General features: G+C 43.7%; 1 protein-coding gene across 7 annotated transcripts in view; it reads left to right on the top strand.

The window, feature by feature from the left end:
• The window catches only part of ANKDD1B (ankyrin repeat and death domain containing 1B), a 46,520-nt gene that overhangs the window by 25,777 nt on the left and 4,585 nt on the right, over positions 1-16,158 (top strand). For 3 of the 7 annotated variants that reach the window (XM_075128527.1, XM_075128532.1, XM_075128533.1), the window contains 5 exons: positions 4,095-4,193; positions 5,280-5,378; positions 7,852-7,947; positions 10,684-10,782; positions 15,826-15,921. In XM_075128527.1, coding sequence (XP_074984628.1) covers positions 4,095-4,193; positions 5,280-5,378; positions 7,852-7,947; positions 10,684-10,782; positions 15,826-15,921 — 489 coding nt within the window. The remainder of the gene's footprint in view (positions 1-4,094; positions 4,194-5,279; positions 5,379-7,851; positions 7,948-10,683; positions 10,783-15,825; positions 15,922-16,158) is intronic. The other 4 variants (XM_075128528.1, XM_075128531.1, XM_075128529.1 and 1 more) reach the window with 4 other exon arrangements.

The raw sequence follows: 16,158 nt of genomic DNA, 5'->3' as shown, positions 1-16,158 counted from the left end.
AGCATTTGTGATCTGTGCTTCATGGGTCACAAATGTAATGATAATGTTTTACTATAGGAGTCAGTCATTGCAAGCTGTTGTAACACTGTATTAGCACAGGTTGTTTTTTTTTAAACACAAGAACGCATTAAAAATATTTAGTAGCTTGTCTATATTTTTGACACATTAGATAAAGGATAAATTTGTGTTAGAAATGTTTGTTGTTAAGTACCATTGTATCTGAATGCTAATATTGAATTATTCAGATTACAGTAAAAGCTGTTTCAGAGTAGCAGCCGTGTTAGTCTGTATGCGCAAAAAGAAAAGGAGGACTTGTGGCACCTTAGAGACTAACAAATTTATTTGAGCATAAGTTTTTGTGAGCTATAGCTCACTTCATTGGATGCATGCAATGGAAAATACAGTGGGGAGATTTTATATACACAGAGAACATGAAATGATGGGTGTTACCATACACACTGTAACGAGAGTGATCAGGTAACAGCAGGAGAGAAAAAACACCTTTTGTAATGATAATCAAGGTGGGCCATTTCCAGCAGTTGACAAGAACATGTGAGGAACACCAGGAGGGGGGGAGATAAACATGGGGAAATAGTTCTACTTTGTGTAATGAAACATCCATGCCCAGTCTTTATTCAAGCCTAAGTTAATGGTGTCCAGTTTGCAAATTAATTCCAATTCAGCAGTCTCTCATTGGAGTCTGTTTTTGAAGTTTTTTTGTTGAAGAATTGCCACTTTTACGTCTGTAATCGAGTGACCAGAGAGACTGAAGTGTTCTCCGACTGGTTTTTGAATGTTATAATTCTTGACGTCTGATTTGTGTCCATTTATTCTTTTACATAGAGACAGTCTAGTTTGGCCAATGTACATGGCAGAGGGGCATTGCTGGCACACGATGGCATATATCACATTGGTAGATGTGTAGGTGAACGAGCGTCTGAGAGTGTGGCTGATGTGATTAGGCCCTATGATGGTGTCCCCTGAATAGATATGTGGACACAGTTGGCAACGGGCTTTGTTGCAAGGATAGGTTCCTGGGCTAGTGGTTTTGTTGTGTGGTTGCTGGTGAGTATTTGCTTCAGGTTGGGGGGCTGTCTGTGGGCAAGGACTGGCCTGTCTCCCAAGATCTGTGAGAGTGATGGGTCGTCCTTCAGGATAGGTTGTAGATCCTTGATGATGCATTGGCGTTTAGTTGGCGTTCTGTTGTTTTCTTTGTTGGGCCTGTCCTGTAGTAGGTAACTTCTGGGTACTCTTCTGGCTCTGTCAATCTGTTTCTTCACTTCAGCAGGTGGGTATTGTAGTTGTAAGAACGCTTGATAGAGATCTTGTAGGTATTTGTCTCTGTCTGAGGGGTTGGAGCAAATGTGGTTGTATCGTAGAGCTTGGCTGTACACAATGGATCGTGTGGTGTGTTCTGGATGAAAGCTGGAGGCATGTAAGTAGGAATAGCGGTCAGTAGGTTTCCGGTATAGTGTGGTATTTATGTGACCATCGCTTATTAGCACTGTAGTGTCCAGGAAGTGGATCTCTTGTGTGGACTGGTCCAGGCTGAGGTTGATGGTGGGATGGAAATTGTTGAAATCATGGTGGGATTCCTCAAGGGCTTCTTTTCCATGGGTTCAGATGATGAAGATGTCATCAATATAGCGTAAGTAGAGTAGGGGCATTAGGGGACGAGAGCTGAGGAAGCCATAAAAATGTTGGCATACTGTGGGGCCATGTGGGTACGCATAGCTGTGCCACTGATTTGAAGGTATACATTGTCCCCAAATGTGAAATAGTTATGGGTGAGGACAAAGTCACAAAGTTCAGCCACCAGGTTTGCCGTGACATTATCGGGGATACTGTTCCTGACAGCTTGTAGTCCATCTTTGTGTGGAATGTTGGTGTAGAGGGCTTCTACATCCATAGTGGCCAGGATGGTGTTTTCAGGAAGATAATCGATGGATTGTAAAAAGAAAAGGAGTACTTGTGGCACCTTAGAGACTAACCAATTTATTTGAGCATAAGCTTTCATGAGCTACAGCTCACTTCATCGGATGCATACTGTGGAAAGTGTAGAAGATCTTTTTATACACACAAAGCATGAAAAATACCTCCCCCCACCCCACTCTCCTGCTGGTAATAACTTATCTAAAGTGATCACTCTCCTTACAATGTGTATGATAATCAAGTTGGGCCATTTCCAGCACAAATCCAGGTTTTCTCCCCTCCCCCCACACACAAACCACACACAGCAGGAGAGTGGGTTTGTGTGTGGTTTGTGTGTGGGGGGAGGGGAGAAAACCTGGATTTGTGCTGGAAATGGCCCAACTTGATTATCATACACATTGTAAGGAAAGTGATCACTTTAGATAAGTTATTACCATCAGGAGAGTGGGGTGGGGGGAGGTATTTTTCATGCTTTGTGTGTATAAAAAGATCTTCTACACTTTCCACAGTATGCATCCGATGAAGTGAGCTGTAGCTCACGAAAGCTTATGCTCAAATAAATTGGTTAATCTCTAAGGTGCCACAAGTACTCCTTTTCTTTTTGCGAATACAGACTAAGATGGCTGTTACTCTGAAACTGATGGATTGTAGTTCCTTCAGGAAGTCAGTGGTGTCTCGAAGATAGCTGGGAGTGCTGGTAGCGTAGGGCTTGAGGAGGGAGTCTACATAGCCAGATAATCCTGCTGTCAGGGTGCCAATGCCTGAGATGATGGGGCGTCTAGGATTTCCAGGTTTATGGATCTTGGGTAGCAGATAGAATACCCCTGCTCTGAGTTCTAGGGGTGTGTTTGTGCGGATTTGTTCTTGTGCTTTTTCAGGGAGTTTCTTGAGCAAATGGTATAGTTTCTTTTGGTAACCCGCAGTGGGATCAGAGGCTTGTAGAATGTGGTATTGGAGAGCTGCCTAGAAGCCTCTTGTTCATATTCCGACCTATTCATGATGACGACAGCACCTCCTTTGTCAGCCTTTTTGATTATGATGTCAGAGTTGTTTCTGAGGCTGTGGATGGCATTGTGTTCTGCACAGCTGAGATTATGGGGAAAGTGATGCTGCTTTTCCACAATTTCAGCCCGTGCACATCAGCGGAAGCACTCTATGTAGAAGTCCAGTCTGTTGTTTCGACCTTCAGGAAGAGTCCACCCAGATTCCTTCTTTTTGTAGTGTTGGTACACAAAGTAAAACTATTTTCCCGTGTTTATTCCCCTACCCCATCCCCGCTGTTCCTCACACGTTCTCGTCGTCTGCTGGAAATGACCCACCTTGATTATCACTACAAAAGGATTTTTCCCGCCCCATTCTCCTGCTGGTAATAGCTCACTGTATTTTCCACTGCATACATCCGATGAAGTGAGCTGTAGCTCATGAAAGCTTATGCTCAGATAAATTTGTTAGTCTCTAAGGTGCCACAAGTTCTCCTTTTCTTTTTTTTAGTAAAAGCTGTGTTATCCAGCAGTTTACCAACTAGAAAGCTTTATAACCTGCATTTCTGATCTTCAATAGAGTCCGGTTGGTGCAGGGCCAGCTGGCTCCCTACCTGGCTCTGTGTGGCTCTCCGGAATCAGCGACATGTCCCTGCTGCTCCTAGGCAGAAAAACGGCCAGGGAGGTTCCTTGTGCTGCTCCTGCTCCATCCTGCTCCGAGCGCTGGTTCTGCAGCTCCCATTGCCCAGGAGCCACAGCCAATGGGAGCTGCGGAGGCGGCGTCCACAGGTGGAGGCAGCGCGCAGAACTGCCTGGCCGTGCCTCTGCCTAGGAGCATTAAGGACATGTTGCCGCTTGTGGGGAGCCGCCTGATGTGAGTGCTGCCTGGATCCAGCACCCCGTACCCCAGTCCCCTGCCCCGAGACCCCTCCTGCACCCAAACTCCCTCTTTGTTAACTTGAATTTTTGACTAACTGGCACCCCCATTGCCCCAACATGCTGGATAGCAAAGCTTTTACTCTATTGACATTTGTGACCAAATCTTATTTTCCCTTTACACTGTATCAGTCTGGTTAAGCTTGCATACCACCTGTACCAAATATCATGCTGTAATAAATCAGCTTTACAATTGCACAGTCTGAATTTGAACAGACATTTTTCTCTTTCATTGTGTTGGGCCAGAATGGAGAAACACCATTTTATTTGGCTGTTGAAGGAGATCATGAAAAATGTGCTGAGCTGTTACTGGAAGCAGGAAGTGACATCAACATTTCAAATAAAGTACGGACTTAATATTCCCTCTGGCATATTATCAGGACATCATAGACTCTACAAAGATCCACATCCTGTCTGCTCTCTATGTGGCAAATAGGCAAATGTGACTTATATTGTTTAATAGGGTATTACTCAAGAATATGGAGAACTTTAATATTTGAAAAACGATATGGAAAAAGAAAAGGAAAAATAGATTTATTTTACATTGTATTGTGTTGGAGCTTTTTATTTGATGTATGTGCAGTAATACAACATATGGCTTGGAAATGTGACAAAGAGAAGTAATTGAAAAATCTGCATTTTTGGCAGGATATAAAACTAAGCTAATAATAAGCCTGTTTTCCACATCTGGTTCCTGGACTTAGGTCCAAGTTTGATTTGTTTTATGGCTCACACGCTGTAGGAATTTGAGGTGAACCTTTTGGTCCCTAGCAAATTGAGAACAGAAGCATGTGCTGATAACAATCAAGACAGTGACTGTTGCTTATATTAAAATATGAAAGAATTTCTGATATGTTTTGACTTGGAAACCATTAATAATTACAGTGTTTGATAATTCATCAGCAGGGTGAATTCTCGTCTGCAGCACAAATGACTAGTTTTGATCCTCAGGAAAGCTCATCTTTGCTGCCTTTAGCGGAAGTATTAAAGGAAGGTTTTTCAGTGGTTTTCAAAGTGTGTAAATGTGAATGTAATTACTTGTTAAAGATCATACCCAGCTACAGGACTGGGAGATAAATTGAAATCCTAATTTTCAGTGACACAGGATGGCTGACAAAACTGATTCTTCTCTTTTTTATGGTAGATTAAAAAGGAGTAGTAAATTATCATCACTGCTGGATACATATTTTGCCAACTACCTGTGTTGTAGTCTAGTAATGATTTATAGTACCTTTGACGGTCATAAAAATGTTGTGTGAATTTATATCCTACTTCATCATTTAACTAAAGGGACTAGTTTTGACAGTAACACAAATTTAAACGGAAGCTTCCTCTGTTTCAAAAGATGTTTTAAAAACAGTTTTTTATAATTCTCTGAATTCTTTCCAGTGGTAAAAAGTCTTTTCTCCCTTCCCAATGTGTTTCTTTCAGCACAATAGTAATGCTTTGCACATTGCAACACGGCATGGACATATGTCCTTGGTCAGATTTCTTATAAGTAAAAATATCAATCTGGTTCCTAAACCTGAGGTGAGTCTATTACAGTTACTGTTTTAGTGTTACTTCCATTGTTGTCAAGCGTGTTTTATCTATCTTGACTGCCTTTTCTGAGATTTGTGGTCATTTACCTATTACTGTTAGTCATAGAGTTTAAAGCCAGAAGGGAGCATCAGATCACCTAGCCCGACCTCCTGTGTATCACAGGCTAACGGGAGTTGGTCCAATAAAAATATTGTCTCATGCACCTTGTCTCTCTAATATCCTGGGACTGACCCGGCTACAGCTACGCTGTCTACTGACTATTTGCTGTTTGTTTTATCACTGTGGAGGAGGTGCAATTATATAAATAATATTAAAGTCTTTGAAACAGTTTATTTTATTAGTTTAAAAACCAGTCAGCCATGGTAGTACTGCTTATTTACATTCTCCTTCTATGGCTGCAGTAACTTATAAAATGTTAATATCAGTGGGTTTTTTTTCTTTGAAATGTCTTCAGTAAAAAACTGGATAAGAGCTTTATTTTTCTACAGCCTTGAAGAAATGGGTATTGTTTAAAAAGAGAGTAATGAACTGGAACTGATGCTGATTTTTCTAAAAGATCTATTTAACAGGGAACCTCCCTGGTTTACAGGTTCAACATAGAAACTGATCTGATCAGTCTCATGGTTGCATGGTGACTAGAGTTGGGCAAATGCCTGATAATTTTTTCCAATAATAATCACTTGAATAGTAAAACTGAACTCACTTCCAGCTGTGTTCACTCTCCACAGATATTGTAGCAAACAAGTTCACTGGCAAGAATGCTCACCGAAGCAGTAATATTTAAGTGAATGTTAGAGAATATTCCTGGAAAGTGGATTTTGAATGTGTATTCTTGAGTATTTTCCCAGAAGCCGGATTCACAGCTATGCACAGTTCATCCAATTTGATTGAATGGGTGCAACCTCCAATCATGTTGCTAGGGCAAACAGAAATAATGCCATGTGACCAATGTATTCAATCAAAACTATACCAGCACTTCTTTAAAATGAAATACTTATTATGGACTGCTTGCAGACAATCTACAGACCAAGAATTATTCATAGACATTATGCAGTGAATAATTACATTTTTCTCTATTCTGTTTGTTCTTTGAAAGCTGCTTTTGGGTCATTTGTAAGTGGGAAGGGGCTAGGAACTGAGCCCTGTGACTAGATCTACCCCAGAACCCTGCACCTCTGTGGTGACCTGCATCCTGTTGGGGACCAGGGCCCAAATGTGTCAAATACCTTCTCTAAGACAATATAGTCACTCAGCTGTAAGTGCAGATGATTTTGAATAGCTGCTTAATTTCTTTCTTGGCAACCTTAAAAGGACTTTTTAGTATTACAAGGATGAAGGGGTATCCCTAAATCACAGTTTGTTTAAATATGGGGGAAACAATAGTTATTTAGAAATTTTTTTTTTTTTAATATATAACAGAGAATACTTAATCCGTGAGGCAGAATTCAGGTAGTTCTCTTTTCCATGGGCCCTTCTCATAGACATAGAATATCAGGGTTGGAAGGGACCTCAGGAGGTCATCTAGTCCAACCCCCTGCTCAAAGCAGGACCAATCCCCAATTTTTGCCCCCGATCACTAAATGGCCCCCTCAGGGATTGAACTCACAACCCTGGGTTTAGCAGGCCAATGCTCAAACCACTGAGCTATCCCTCCCCCCAATTCACAGTACCACTTTGTGTAAAGCAGTGGTTCTCAACACAGTACCACTTTGTGTAAAGCAGTGGTTCTCAACCTTCCCAGATTACTGTACCCTTTTCAGGAGTCTGATTTGCATACCCCCAGTTTCACATCACTTAAAAACTACTTGCTTTCAAGATCAGACACAAAAATACAAAAGTGTCACAGCAAATTGTAAACGTTGTAAAACTAGGCAAATATGCAGATGAACGCATACCCTCTGGAACAGTGGTTCTCAACCAGGGGTCTGGGGCCCAGCTGGGGGCCGTGAGCAGGTTTCAGGGCATCTGCCAAGTAGGGCCAGCATTAGACTTGCTGGGACCCAGGGCAGAAACCTGAAGCCCCACCACCTGGGGCTGAAGCCAAAGCCTGAGCAATTTAGCTTCACAGGATCACCTGTGGCCTGGGGCCCTGGGCAATTACCTGACTTGCTATCCTCTAACGCTGCCCTAGCTTTTATATGCAGAAAAACAGTTGTTGTGGTACAGACAGGACGTGGAATTTTTATAGCATGTTGTGGGGGCCTTGGAAAGAAAAAGTTTGAGAACCCCTGGCCTGGAAGACCGCTGTGTGCCCCCAGGGGTACATGTACCCCTGGTTGAGAACCACTGGTGTAAAACAATTGGCTGCCAAGGAGATATGTTTTGACAGAAAATTTTTACTGGATCATGCCATGTGTTTCAAATCTGAGCAACAGGTTTTAATGGGACTCTCCTGTATTATCTGAATGCTATTGTTAATGAAATTGTACTAGTCTTACAGTTCATTTGTTTCTCTCTACAGCAGAATTCCCCTCTCCATTTGGCTGTCCTCAATAATCACCTTCTGGTAGTAATTAGCCTCTTGGATGCTAATCATGATATAAACACCTTGAATCAGGTAAGCAAACTGAATCAGAGACCAAAAAAAGAGATTGTATTTTCTTCACTTTAAATATAAGCGTGTGTTTGTTTTACATATCTCTGAAAGAGGTCAAAGTACAAAAAGGGGGAAGAAAAGGCAGTTGCCTTCGATTTATGCATGAGTGTGTTGTTCATTCCACACATTCGGCTGGTATTGTTTTAGAGTTGGACAGTAATGTGATATATATTCAGAAAATGCTTTCATTAATTTCTATTTGAATATTATACTTTATATTTAATACTTTGGTAAAGCATATCACTCTACTTGAACCTAAAGACAAACCCGCTGCAGCATGTCAGAACATGGAAGAACATTTTATTTCCTCAAGAAAAAGTCTAAATCCACCCCCACTTTTTTTCCTTTCAAAGTGATCTTCTAAGGTGCATGTTAAATGAGGCAGAGGCTTGTAGGATCCCAGTTAACTCACACAGTTGAAAACTTGATGTGATGCATAAAGTTTTGATCCACATAGAAGCCCTTCCCTTGGTTAATGGGAACCTTGTGCAGGTCCAGTCAAATAGTTCCAGATTAGGTATTTATTTGTCCTTGACCAAAAAAAAACAAGAACAAAAAGCAGTGAAGGAATTCCATGAAAACAACTACATCAAGAGAAAATTAAAATTGCCCAATTAGGCAGTTAAGAGTCAGAAAATACCAGACTTAAGATTCCTCTGCCTCCTTGTGCATATGTTGTTTTCTGAAGAACTACTGGGTTTTGTGGAATCTGCTGCTTTTTCTCTATTGTAGCTCTTGGATTGTATTTGTAATATTGTTACAGGACACCTGGAACTGGAGAGAGGCAGGATTTTTCATATTTCTAAATCTAAACATGAGAAATAGCATGGATCATGTAGTTAAACTGTGTATTATTTTTAAAGTAATACCAGAGATAAACAAAAACATTAACTTCTCAACACACACACTTCTGCAAACTTTTCTGGCCCATCTTATATACAAGTTACTTTTATTATCTCTGGCACACTTAGATAAATACATGCTAGTAAGAGATATTGTATTTGTATTTTTAAGATTGTAGAAAAAGTTGTGACATTTTATGAAGAAGAGTAAGTGATCATGCAATCAAAGACTGTATCATGGTGCATAAGCACAAGAAGGCATATGGAAACGTAACTCTGGCATTTCCTGATTTGTGAGCATTTAGCCATGCAATCTTAACATTCTTTTATGCTAGATTTATAATGGATATATAAAGACATAAAAATCACTCTAAACAGACCCACAGACTTCATAAATTAGCAGGAGCATAGAATCAAAAAATCTTTAACTTACAAGGACCCTGTGGACAACATGAGATTTTTCAATCCAAAGTTATCAAAATATTTTGATTCTTATATGGCACTCCCATAAATAACATACCTTATCTGCAGTGAAGTGGCACTCATACAGGTGTTAAATACTTTCCTATACTTTCTATACTAGATAACAAAGAAAATCAAAGAATTACCTTTCAGTCTGATATAAGCAAGGGGCAAATGGTTCATCATGAAAAGAAAGTGGGAAATTCAGTTTGATTGTTAGGGGAGTGATTACTAGAACTGAATTCCAGTGTATACTGAGTTAAAATCTTGTTTGGAATGTAATGCTCCAGAAAGGCCAAGTAATTAGGCTTTATGTGGGTGAAGTGAAGAGCATTGTGGGAGGTGGGGTGGGGACAACAACAAGATTCCCATTTTCAGGTTCAGGGAATGAAACTGAAGTGTAGCACCCCTGGGCCCACTGCTCCAGTCTGTGTGCCTTTTGTTCACAGTTTGAAGGCCACTGAACCTGCATGATTACAGATTCTGTGGCTCCTCCTCTGGCTTTCCTCCAATTTCGATGCCAGGGCTGGTTTGGAGACTTCTCTCCATAGAGTGTACGCTAACTTGCGTAGGAAGACCGTGGATTCTCCATCCCATTGAATCAAGACTGGATGTCGTTCTAAAATATATGCTGTAGCTCAAACAGAAGTTATGGGCTCAATACTGGAATCGCTTGGTGAAATTCCATGTCCTGTGTTACACAGGAGGTCAGACTGGATGACTATAACGCTCCCTTCTGACCTTAAAATCAATGAATACATGAGAATTCCACCAAGACTATCCACTGCTTTCCCTCTGCATAGCTTCACTACATGGCTTAAGTAGTGTGCAGGGCCTTGAACAAAGATTCCTCCCAGGGTGAATTTCACCCCTATTTACTGTTCAGTGGTACTTAATTTACGCAAGCTGGATTCTCCTTCCCTCTGAACAGTCAGTAAACAAACTATAAAATCCTGCTAATCTGCTTGTAATTCTCTCTCTCAGAAAATGGACCGTCCATGAAGCTGGTCGATTAAACAGGCAAAGAAAGGGTAACATAGGTAGCAAACATGATCTACAGCTGGGTTTGCTGCTACTTTGAAACAAACATTTCTAATGCGAGAAATTTTAGGCTTTTCTCCTTTGCCAGTTCTCATCTATGTAAACACAAGTCATGTACACAGCCAAAACATTTCTGCATATGTGATATGCATTGCTTTAGAGACTCCAGTCACTCTCTTGTTTGAAAGAAAATTGACAGTTTGATCATTCAGCTGTTACATGTCTTCATTCTGTTCAGGGTTTTCCAGTGAAGTGCATGTTCTCATCATAAACCTTTGGATTTTAATCATCTGTGTTTTATTTCCAAAGATACAAACTGGTTTACTGCACTTTTTTGTATTAATCCCTGCAGAAGCAACAAACCCCTCTCCACCTGGCAGCTGATCTTGGCAATGTGGAACTTGTGGAACTGCTGCTAAAGGCAGGCTGTGATCTCAAGATTGCCGACAAGGTATAGAGTACTGCATTATTCACATGGCGCTGCAGTTATGTGATGATTGCTTTGATGCCCCTCTCGTTGAAAATGTGGAGGTCAGTGTTTCCAAACATTCTTCATAAAATGAGCATGACTAGAATGTAGCTGTTATGAAGAGAGTTTCCCTTTCATACTGTCACGGGGCTACAACTCACAGAGATCTGAATTTATTTTAGTGAATAGCTATTTGTGAGGTCAAATGTGACGAAAAAAGACGGTTACTCACCTTTGGAACTGTTGTTCTTCGACATGTGTTGCTCATCTCCATTCCAATTAGGTGTGTGCGCGCCGCGTGCACGATCATCACAAGATTTTTACCCCAGCAACACTTGGTGGGTCGGCTGAGGCACCCCCTGGAGTGGCGCCTTCATGGCGCCGGATATATGCCCCAGCCAACCGAGCGCCCCCTCAGTTCCTTCTTGCCAGCTACTCTGACAGAGGGGAAGGAGGGCGGGTTTGGAATGGATATGAGCAACACATCTCGAAGACCAACAGTTACAAAGCTGTTTTTCTTTTCTTTTTCAAGTGCTTGCTCATATTGATTCCAATTAGGTGACTCCGAAGCCTTACCTAGGCGGTGGGATCGGAATGAGATGTCGCAGAGTGAAGGACTGCTGAACCAAATGCAGCATCACCCCTAGACTACTGAATTATCGCATAGTGAGCAGCGAAGGTACACACCGATGACCAAGTCGCTGCCCTACATATCTCCTGTACGGGTACATATGCCAGGAAAGCAGAAGATAAAGCCTGAGCCTGCGTGGAGTGGGCGGTAAGGTGCATAGTTGGGACATCAGCCAAGTCATAGTACACACGGATGCATGATGTGATCCAGGATGAGATGAGCTGGGAGGAGACTGGAAGGCTCTTCATCTGGTCTGCCACAGCAACAAACAGTTGCGACGTTTTCCTAAAAGGTTTCGTTCACTCGATGTAGAAGGTGAGGGCCCTGTGAACATCAAGGGAGTGCAGCTGTTGTTCCCATCGAGAGTCGTGCGGCTTCGGGTAGAAGATGTCCTGGTTGAGATGGAAGGCAGACACCACCTTAGGGAGGAAGGCCGGGGGGTGGGGGGTGTCACAGCTGTACCTTGTCCCTATGGAACACCGTATACGGCGGTTCCGATGTGAGTGCCCTGAGCTCAGACACATGCCTCGCCGAAGCGATAGCTACGAGGAAGGCTGTCTTCCAGGAAAGGTACAGGAGTGAGCAGGTGGCCATCGGCTCGAACGGGGCAGCCATGAGTTTGGGGAGGACCAGGTTAAGATCCCACATAGGGGACCGGTTGTTGAATTCGTGGGAACAGGCACTCCAACCCCTCGAGAAATCTGCGGACCATGGCTTTGGAGAAGACCAAACGCCCGTTTTCGCCCAGGTGGAAAGCTGAAATAGCTGCCAGGTGCACTCTGACGGATGATATTGCCAAGTCCTGCTGTTTTAAGGACAGGAGGTAGTCCAAGATGATAGGTACTGAGGCCTGTAGCAGGGCCATATGACTCTGAGCGCACCAGCAGGAAAAACGCTTCCACTTGGCTAAGTACATGGATCTGGTAGAGGGCCTCCTGCCACCCAAAAGGACCTGCTGTACCAAGCAAGAGCAGCACAGCTCAGATGGAGTTAGCCATGCAGCATCCACTCTGAGGTGGAGAGATTGCAGGTCAGGATGACAGAGTCGTCCGTGGTCCTGAGTGCTCAGGTCTGGCCACAGTGGGAGAGAAATTGGAGTGTCCACCGACAGCTCTAGGAGAGTAGTATACCAGTGCTGCCTGGGCCATGCCGGGGCGACCAAAATCAGACAGGCTCTGTGCCTGCACAGCTTGAGCAGGACCCTGTGGACTAGCGGGAATGGAGGGAAGGCATAGCACAGGTGATTCTTCCACTGTACGAGGAAGGAGTTTGACAGGGAACCTGGAGAGCGTCCTTGTAGAAAGCAGAACACTTGGCATTTCTGATTCTCGCGAGAGGCGAATAGGTCTATTGGGGAAAGCCCCACTTCAAGAAGACAGAGTGGATGACGTCCTGGCGAACCGACCACTCGTGAGTCTGAAATGATTTGCTGAGATGGTCTGCTAAGGTGTTTTGGACTCCTGGGAGAAATGACGCCACCAGATGGATCGAGTGGGCTATACAGAATTCCCACAGATGAGTGGCCTCCTGACAATGGGGCGACGAGCGGGCTCCCCCTTGCTTGTTGATGTAAAACAAGGCCGTTATGTTGTCTGTGGGGACTGCAACACAACGGCCTTGAATGCGCTCTCGGAATGCTTGACACCCCAGGCGCACAGCTCTGAGTTCCCGTACGGTGATGTGCAGGGATAACTCTCCTGCCAACCATAGCCCCTGTGTACGGAGGACGCCAAGGTTGGCGCCCCATCCCAGGGATGATGCATCCGTGACCAGGGACACAGAGGGCTGCGGGGTGTGAAGTTTCACCCCTTTGCACACTGATTTGGGGTCCAGCCACCAGTCTAGAGAGGCTAATATCCCTGGCGGGATGGTAACCACCGTGCTCAAGCTGTCCTGACCTGGGCGGTATACTGTTGATAGCCAGGCTTGGAGTGGATGTAGCTGCAGCCTGGCGTGCATGGTAACATATGTGCAAGAGGCCGTATGTCTGAGGAGGCATAGGCATGTTTTCACGGCTGAGGTTGGGAAGTTTTGCAGACTGTGGACGATGTTCACCAGGGATTGGAAGCGTGCTCCTGGCAGAAGTGCTCAGGCTAGGCCTGAGTCTAAGACTGCTCCTATGAATTCTATCCTCTGGGTTGGTACCAGAGTAGATTTTGCGACCATTGAGCAGGAGGTCCAGTCGACTGAACATGTTGATGGTGAGCTGGACATGAGACTGCACCTGATCCGTGGAGCAGCCCCAAATAAGCCAGTCATCGAGGTATGGGAACACTTGGATCCGTTGTCGACGAAGGGAGGCAGCCACAACAGCCATGCACTTGGTAAACACCCTAGGGGCCGTAGATAAGCCAAAAGGAAGGACGGTGAATTGAAAGTGCTGTTGATTGACCACAAAGCGAAGGAACCGTCTGTGCGCTGGGTAGATCACAGTGTGGAAGTATGCGTCATTCATGTGTGGAAGTATAACAGTTTATAAGTATAACGTTGTATAAGGGGACATGCTGGATACATTGTATATGAGAGGGCATGCCAAAACATGTTACAAAGTATCTGAGGGAGCACACGTAGGGACGGTTAGCTTTTGAATGGAGAAGCAATTAAGATAGAGCCAGCACGTCTAAGAAGCAGGCATCAGAATGGAAGGTGTGAAGGGCAATTAGTTAAGTTAACTGGAAGCTGTTAAAGGAGATTGAAGATACGTGACTGGTCTCAGGGATCTCGAAGGGTGGTGACTAAAATCTTTTTCTTCTTTTGTCTGTAACTTCTCTGTAACTTGTTCTCCAGCAAGCTGTATAAATTAAGAGACACAAGTCCCACTCGGGGGGCTTACTTCTAAATGTATTAGCAGAGCAGCTTTGCTAAATAAACAGAGTGGTCTGATAAATTGTGAGTCTGAGTCAAACTTTGACACATGTCAAGGGCGGCATACCAGTCTCCAGGATCTAAGGAAGGAATAATGTTCCCTAGAGAGACAATGCAGAACTTCAACTTTACCATGTATTTGTTGAGTCCGCGTAGGTCCGGGATGGGCCGAAGCCCGCCCTTGGCCTTGGGGATTAGGAAGTAGCGGGAATAAAAACCCCTGCCCCTTGACTCTCTCGATTGGTTTGGAATGGGGTGAGTGGGTCGGGGCATTCCCATCCCTGTGTTAGGGAAAAGGCAGCCTGCTTGGATTGATCTTGTGTTGTTGCCAGGCCTTTCTCCCCTCCCACATCTTGAGTCTTCAATTTTTGTGGCTAGAAAGGTGACGGGCTGCTCCTAGATGCGTGTTGTTGCTTCTTAGTGCACAGAGGATGCTCCGTTTGGCCCTGTTTCTTTCTCCAGATTCATTAAAATTCTACCTTGGTTATTGGACTTTTCAGTGGCCAGGAAAGAACCCCCCCATTTGTCAGGATGTCGTGTAACTTACTGAGTATAGCAACAGGTGTCCTAATGGCATGAACATATATTAGAGAAGGCAGGATTGCTCTCCTGTGAATGGGGAGCGACCAGGCAGATGTGGGTTCCAGTAAGTTCTTTAGGCCCTTTGTCTTTTCTTTTATGTAGAATGTTCTCTCTCTGATGAGGATTTTGTGAAATGTAAATTCCTGGGCTCCCAAATGGGCTAATTATAATGACCTTGAATGGAGCTGGAATTCAGAAGGTATATATTAGCGAACTTTATAATAGCTGGAGTGTTAAAGTGCTTTGTAATTTAATTTCTGAGCCCTCTAATTAGAGGCTGATTTCTTTCAGTCCTAATGTGACAGATCACCTACACCTTAATAGGTGGAAAATATCTAGAATACTTATATGTAGGGCGGCTGAGCTCCGTGCAAATCCAGTGACAAAAAAGGATTACAGAGATAAACCAGTAAAGTCACAGAAGCATTTACATGGCTTTGAACTGTTAGTAGTAAAGTATTCATATGGATTAAATAGTGCTCTGTGGCTGGAATTAAAGCAGTGGTTCTTATGTGTTTTGGTGGCTGTACCAGACACTGAGCACCACCTCCTAGTTAACCTGCCAAGAAGTTGCTCCACCCTGTATTCAAACAGCCCATGTCCTTTACAGGCTAGAGTACACAATAGAGAATGAGAGGTGAGCAGCAGCAATATACCAGGGTCTGGGACATAAACTTGTTCTTATGCTAGGGGCTTCTCATCCCTACCTTAGTAACCACAAATATCTGAAATGCTCTACTCGTCCATTTGCAGTCTGGAATGCACTGAACTAAAGGGCTCCAGTTCACCCAGAGCAGCGACAGTGACATACTGTCACTCTGGAGGCATAAAATTATATTGAAATATTTTCTTTGCAAATGTCAGGGCTCAGTAAACAAAGACTTTAGATTCTTGCTATTCTGCCCGTCTCCTGGACACATGCTGTAACTCACGGTCTCTGTTTTCAGCAAGGAAAAACTGCGCTGGCTGTCGCATCCAGGAGCAACCATGCCCTCGTTGTTGATATGATTATTAAAGCAGAAAGGCATTACACCTTGAAACAGGTACGAAACAGCTCTCTTTCCAAAGGGGCCAGTAGCTGAAGAAGCAGATTCTAACCAGATTTAAAGTCCCTTCTGCCTCACCTGGTTTCCTTCTTGCCTATCACCAAGTGTCACCTACCATTTACAAAATTCAGAAGAGTGAGTGCAGGATTGGAGAGTCCAGAGTTCTAGTCCAGGTTTTGCCTCTAACTAACTGTGAGGCCTTGGGCATATCCCTTCCCCTCTCTGCCCCAGGCA

The sequence above is a fragment of the Caretta caretta genome, chromosome 5 (genome assembly GCF_965140235.1).
Source record: "Caretta caretta isolate rCarCar2 chromosome 5, rCarCar1.hap1, whole genome shotgun sequence".
Classification (NCBI taxonomy): domain Eukaryota; kingdom Metazoa; phylum Chordata; order Testudines; family Cheloniidae; genus Caretta; species Caretta caretta.
The sequence above is the reverse complement of the archived record's forward strand: the minus strand, read 5'-3'. Positions and strand labels throughout refer to the sequence as shown.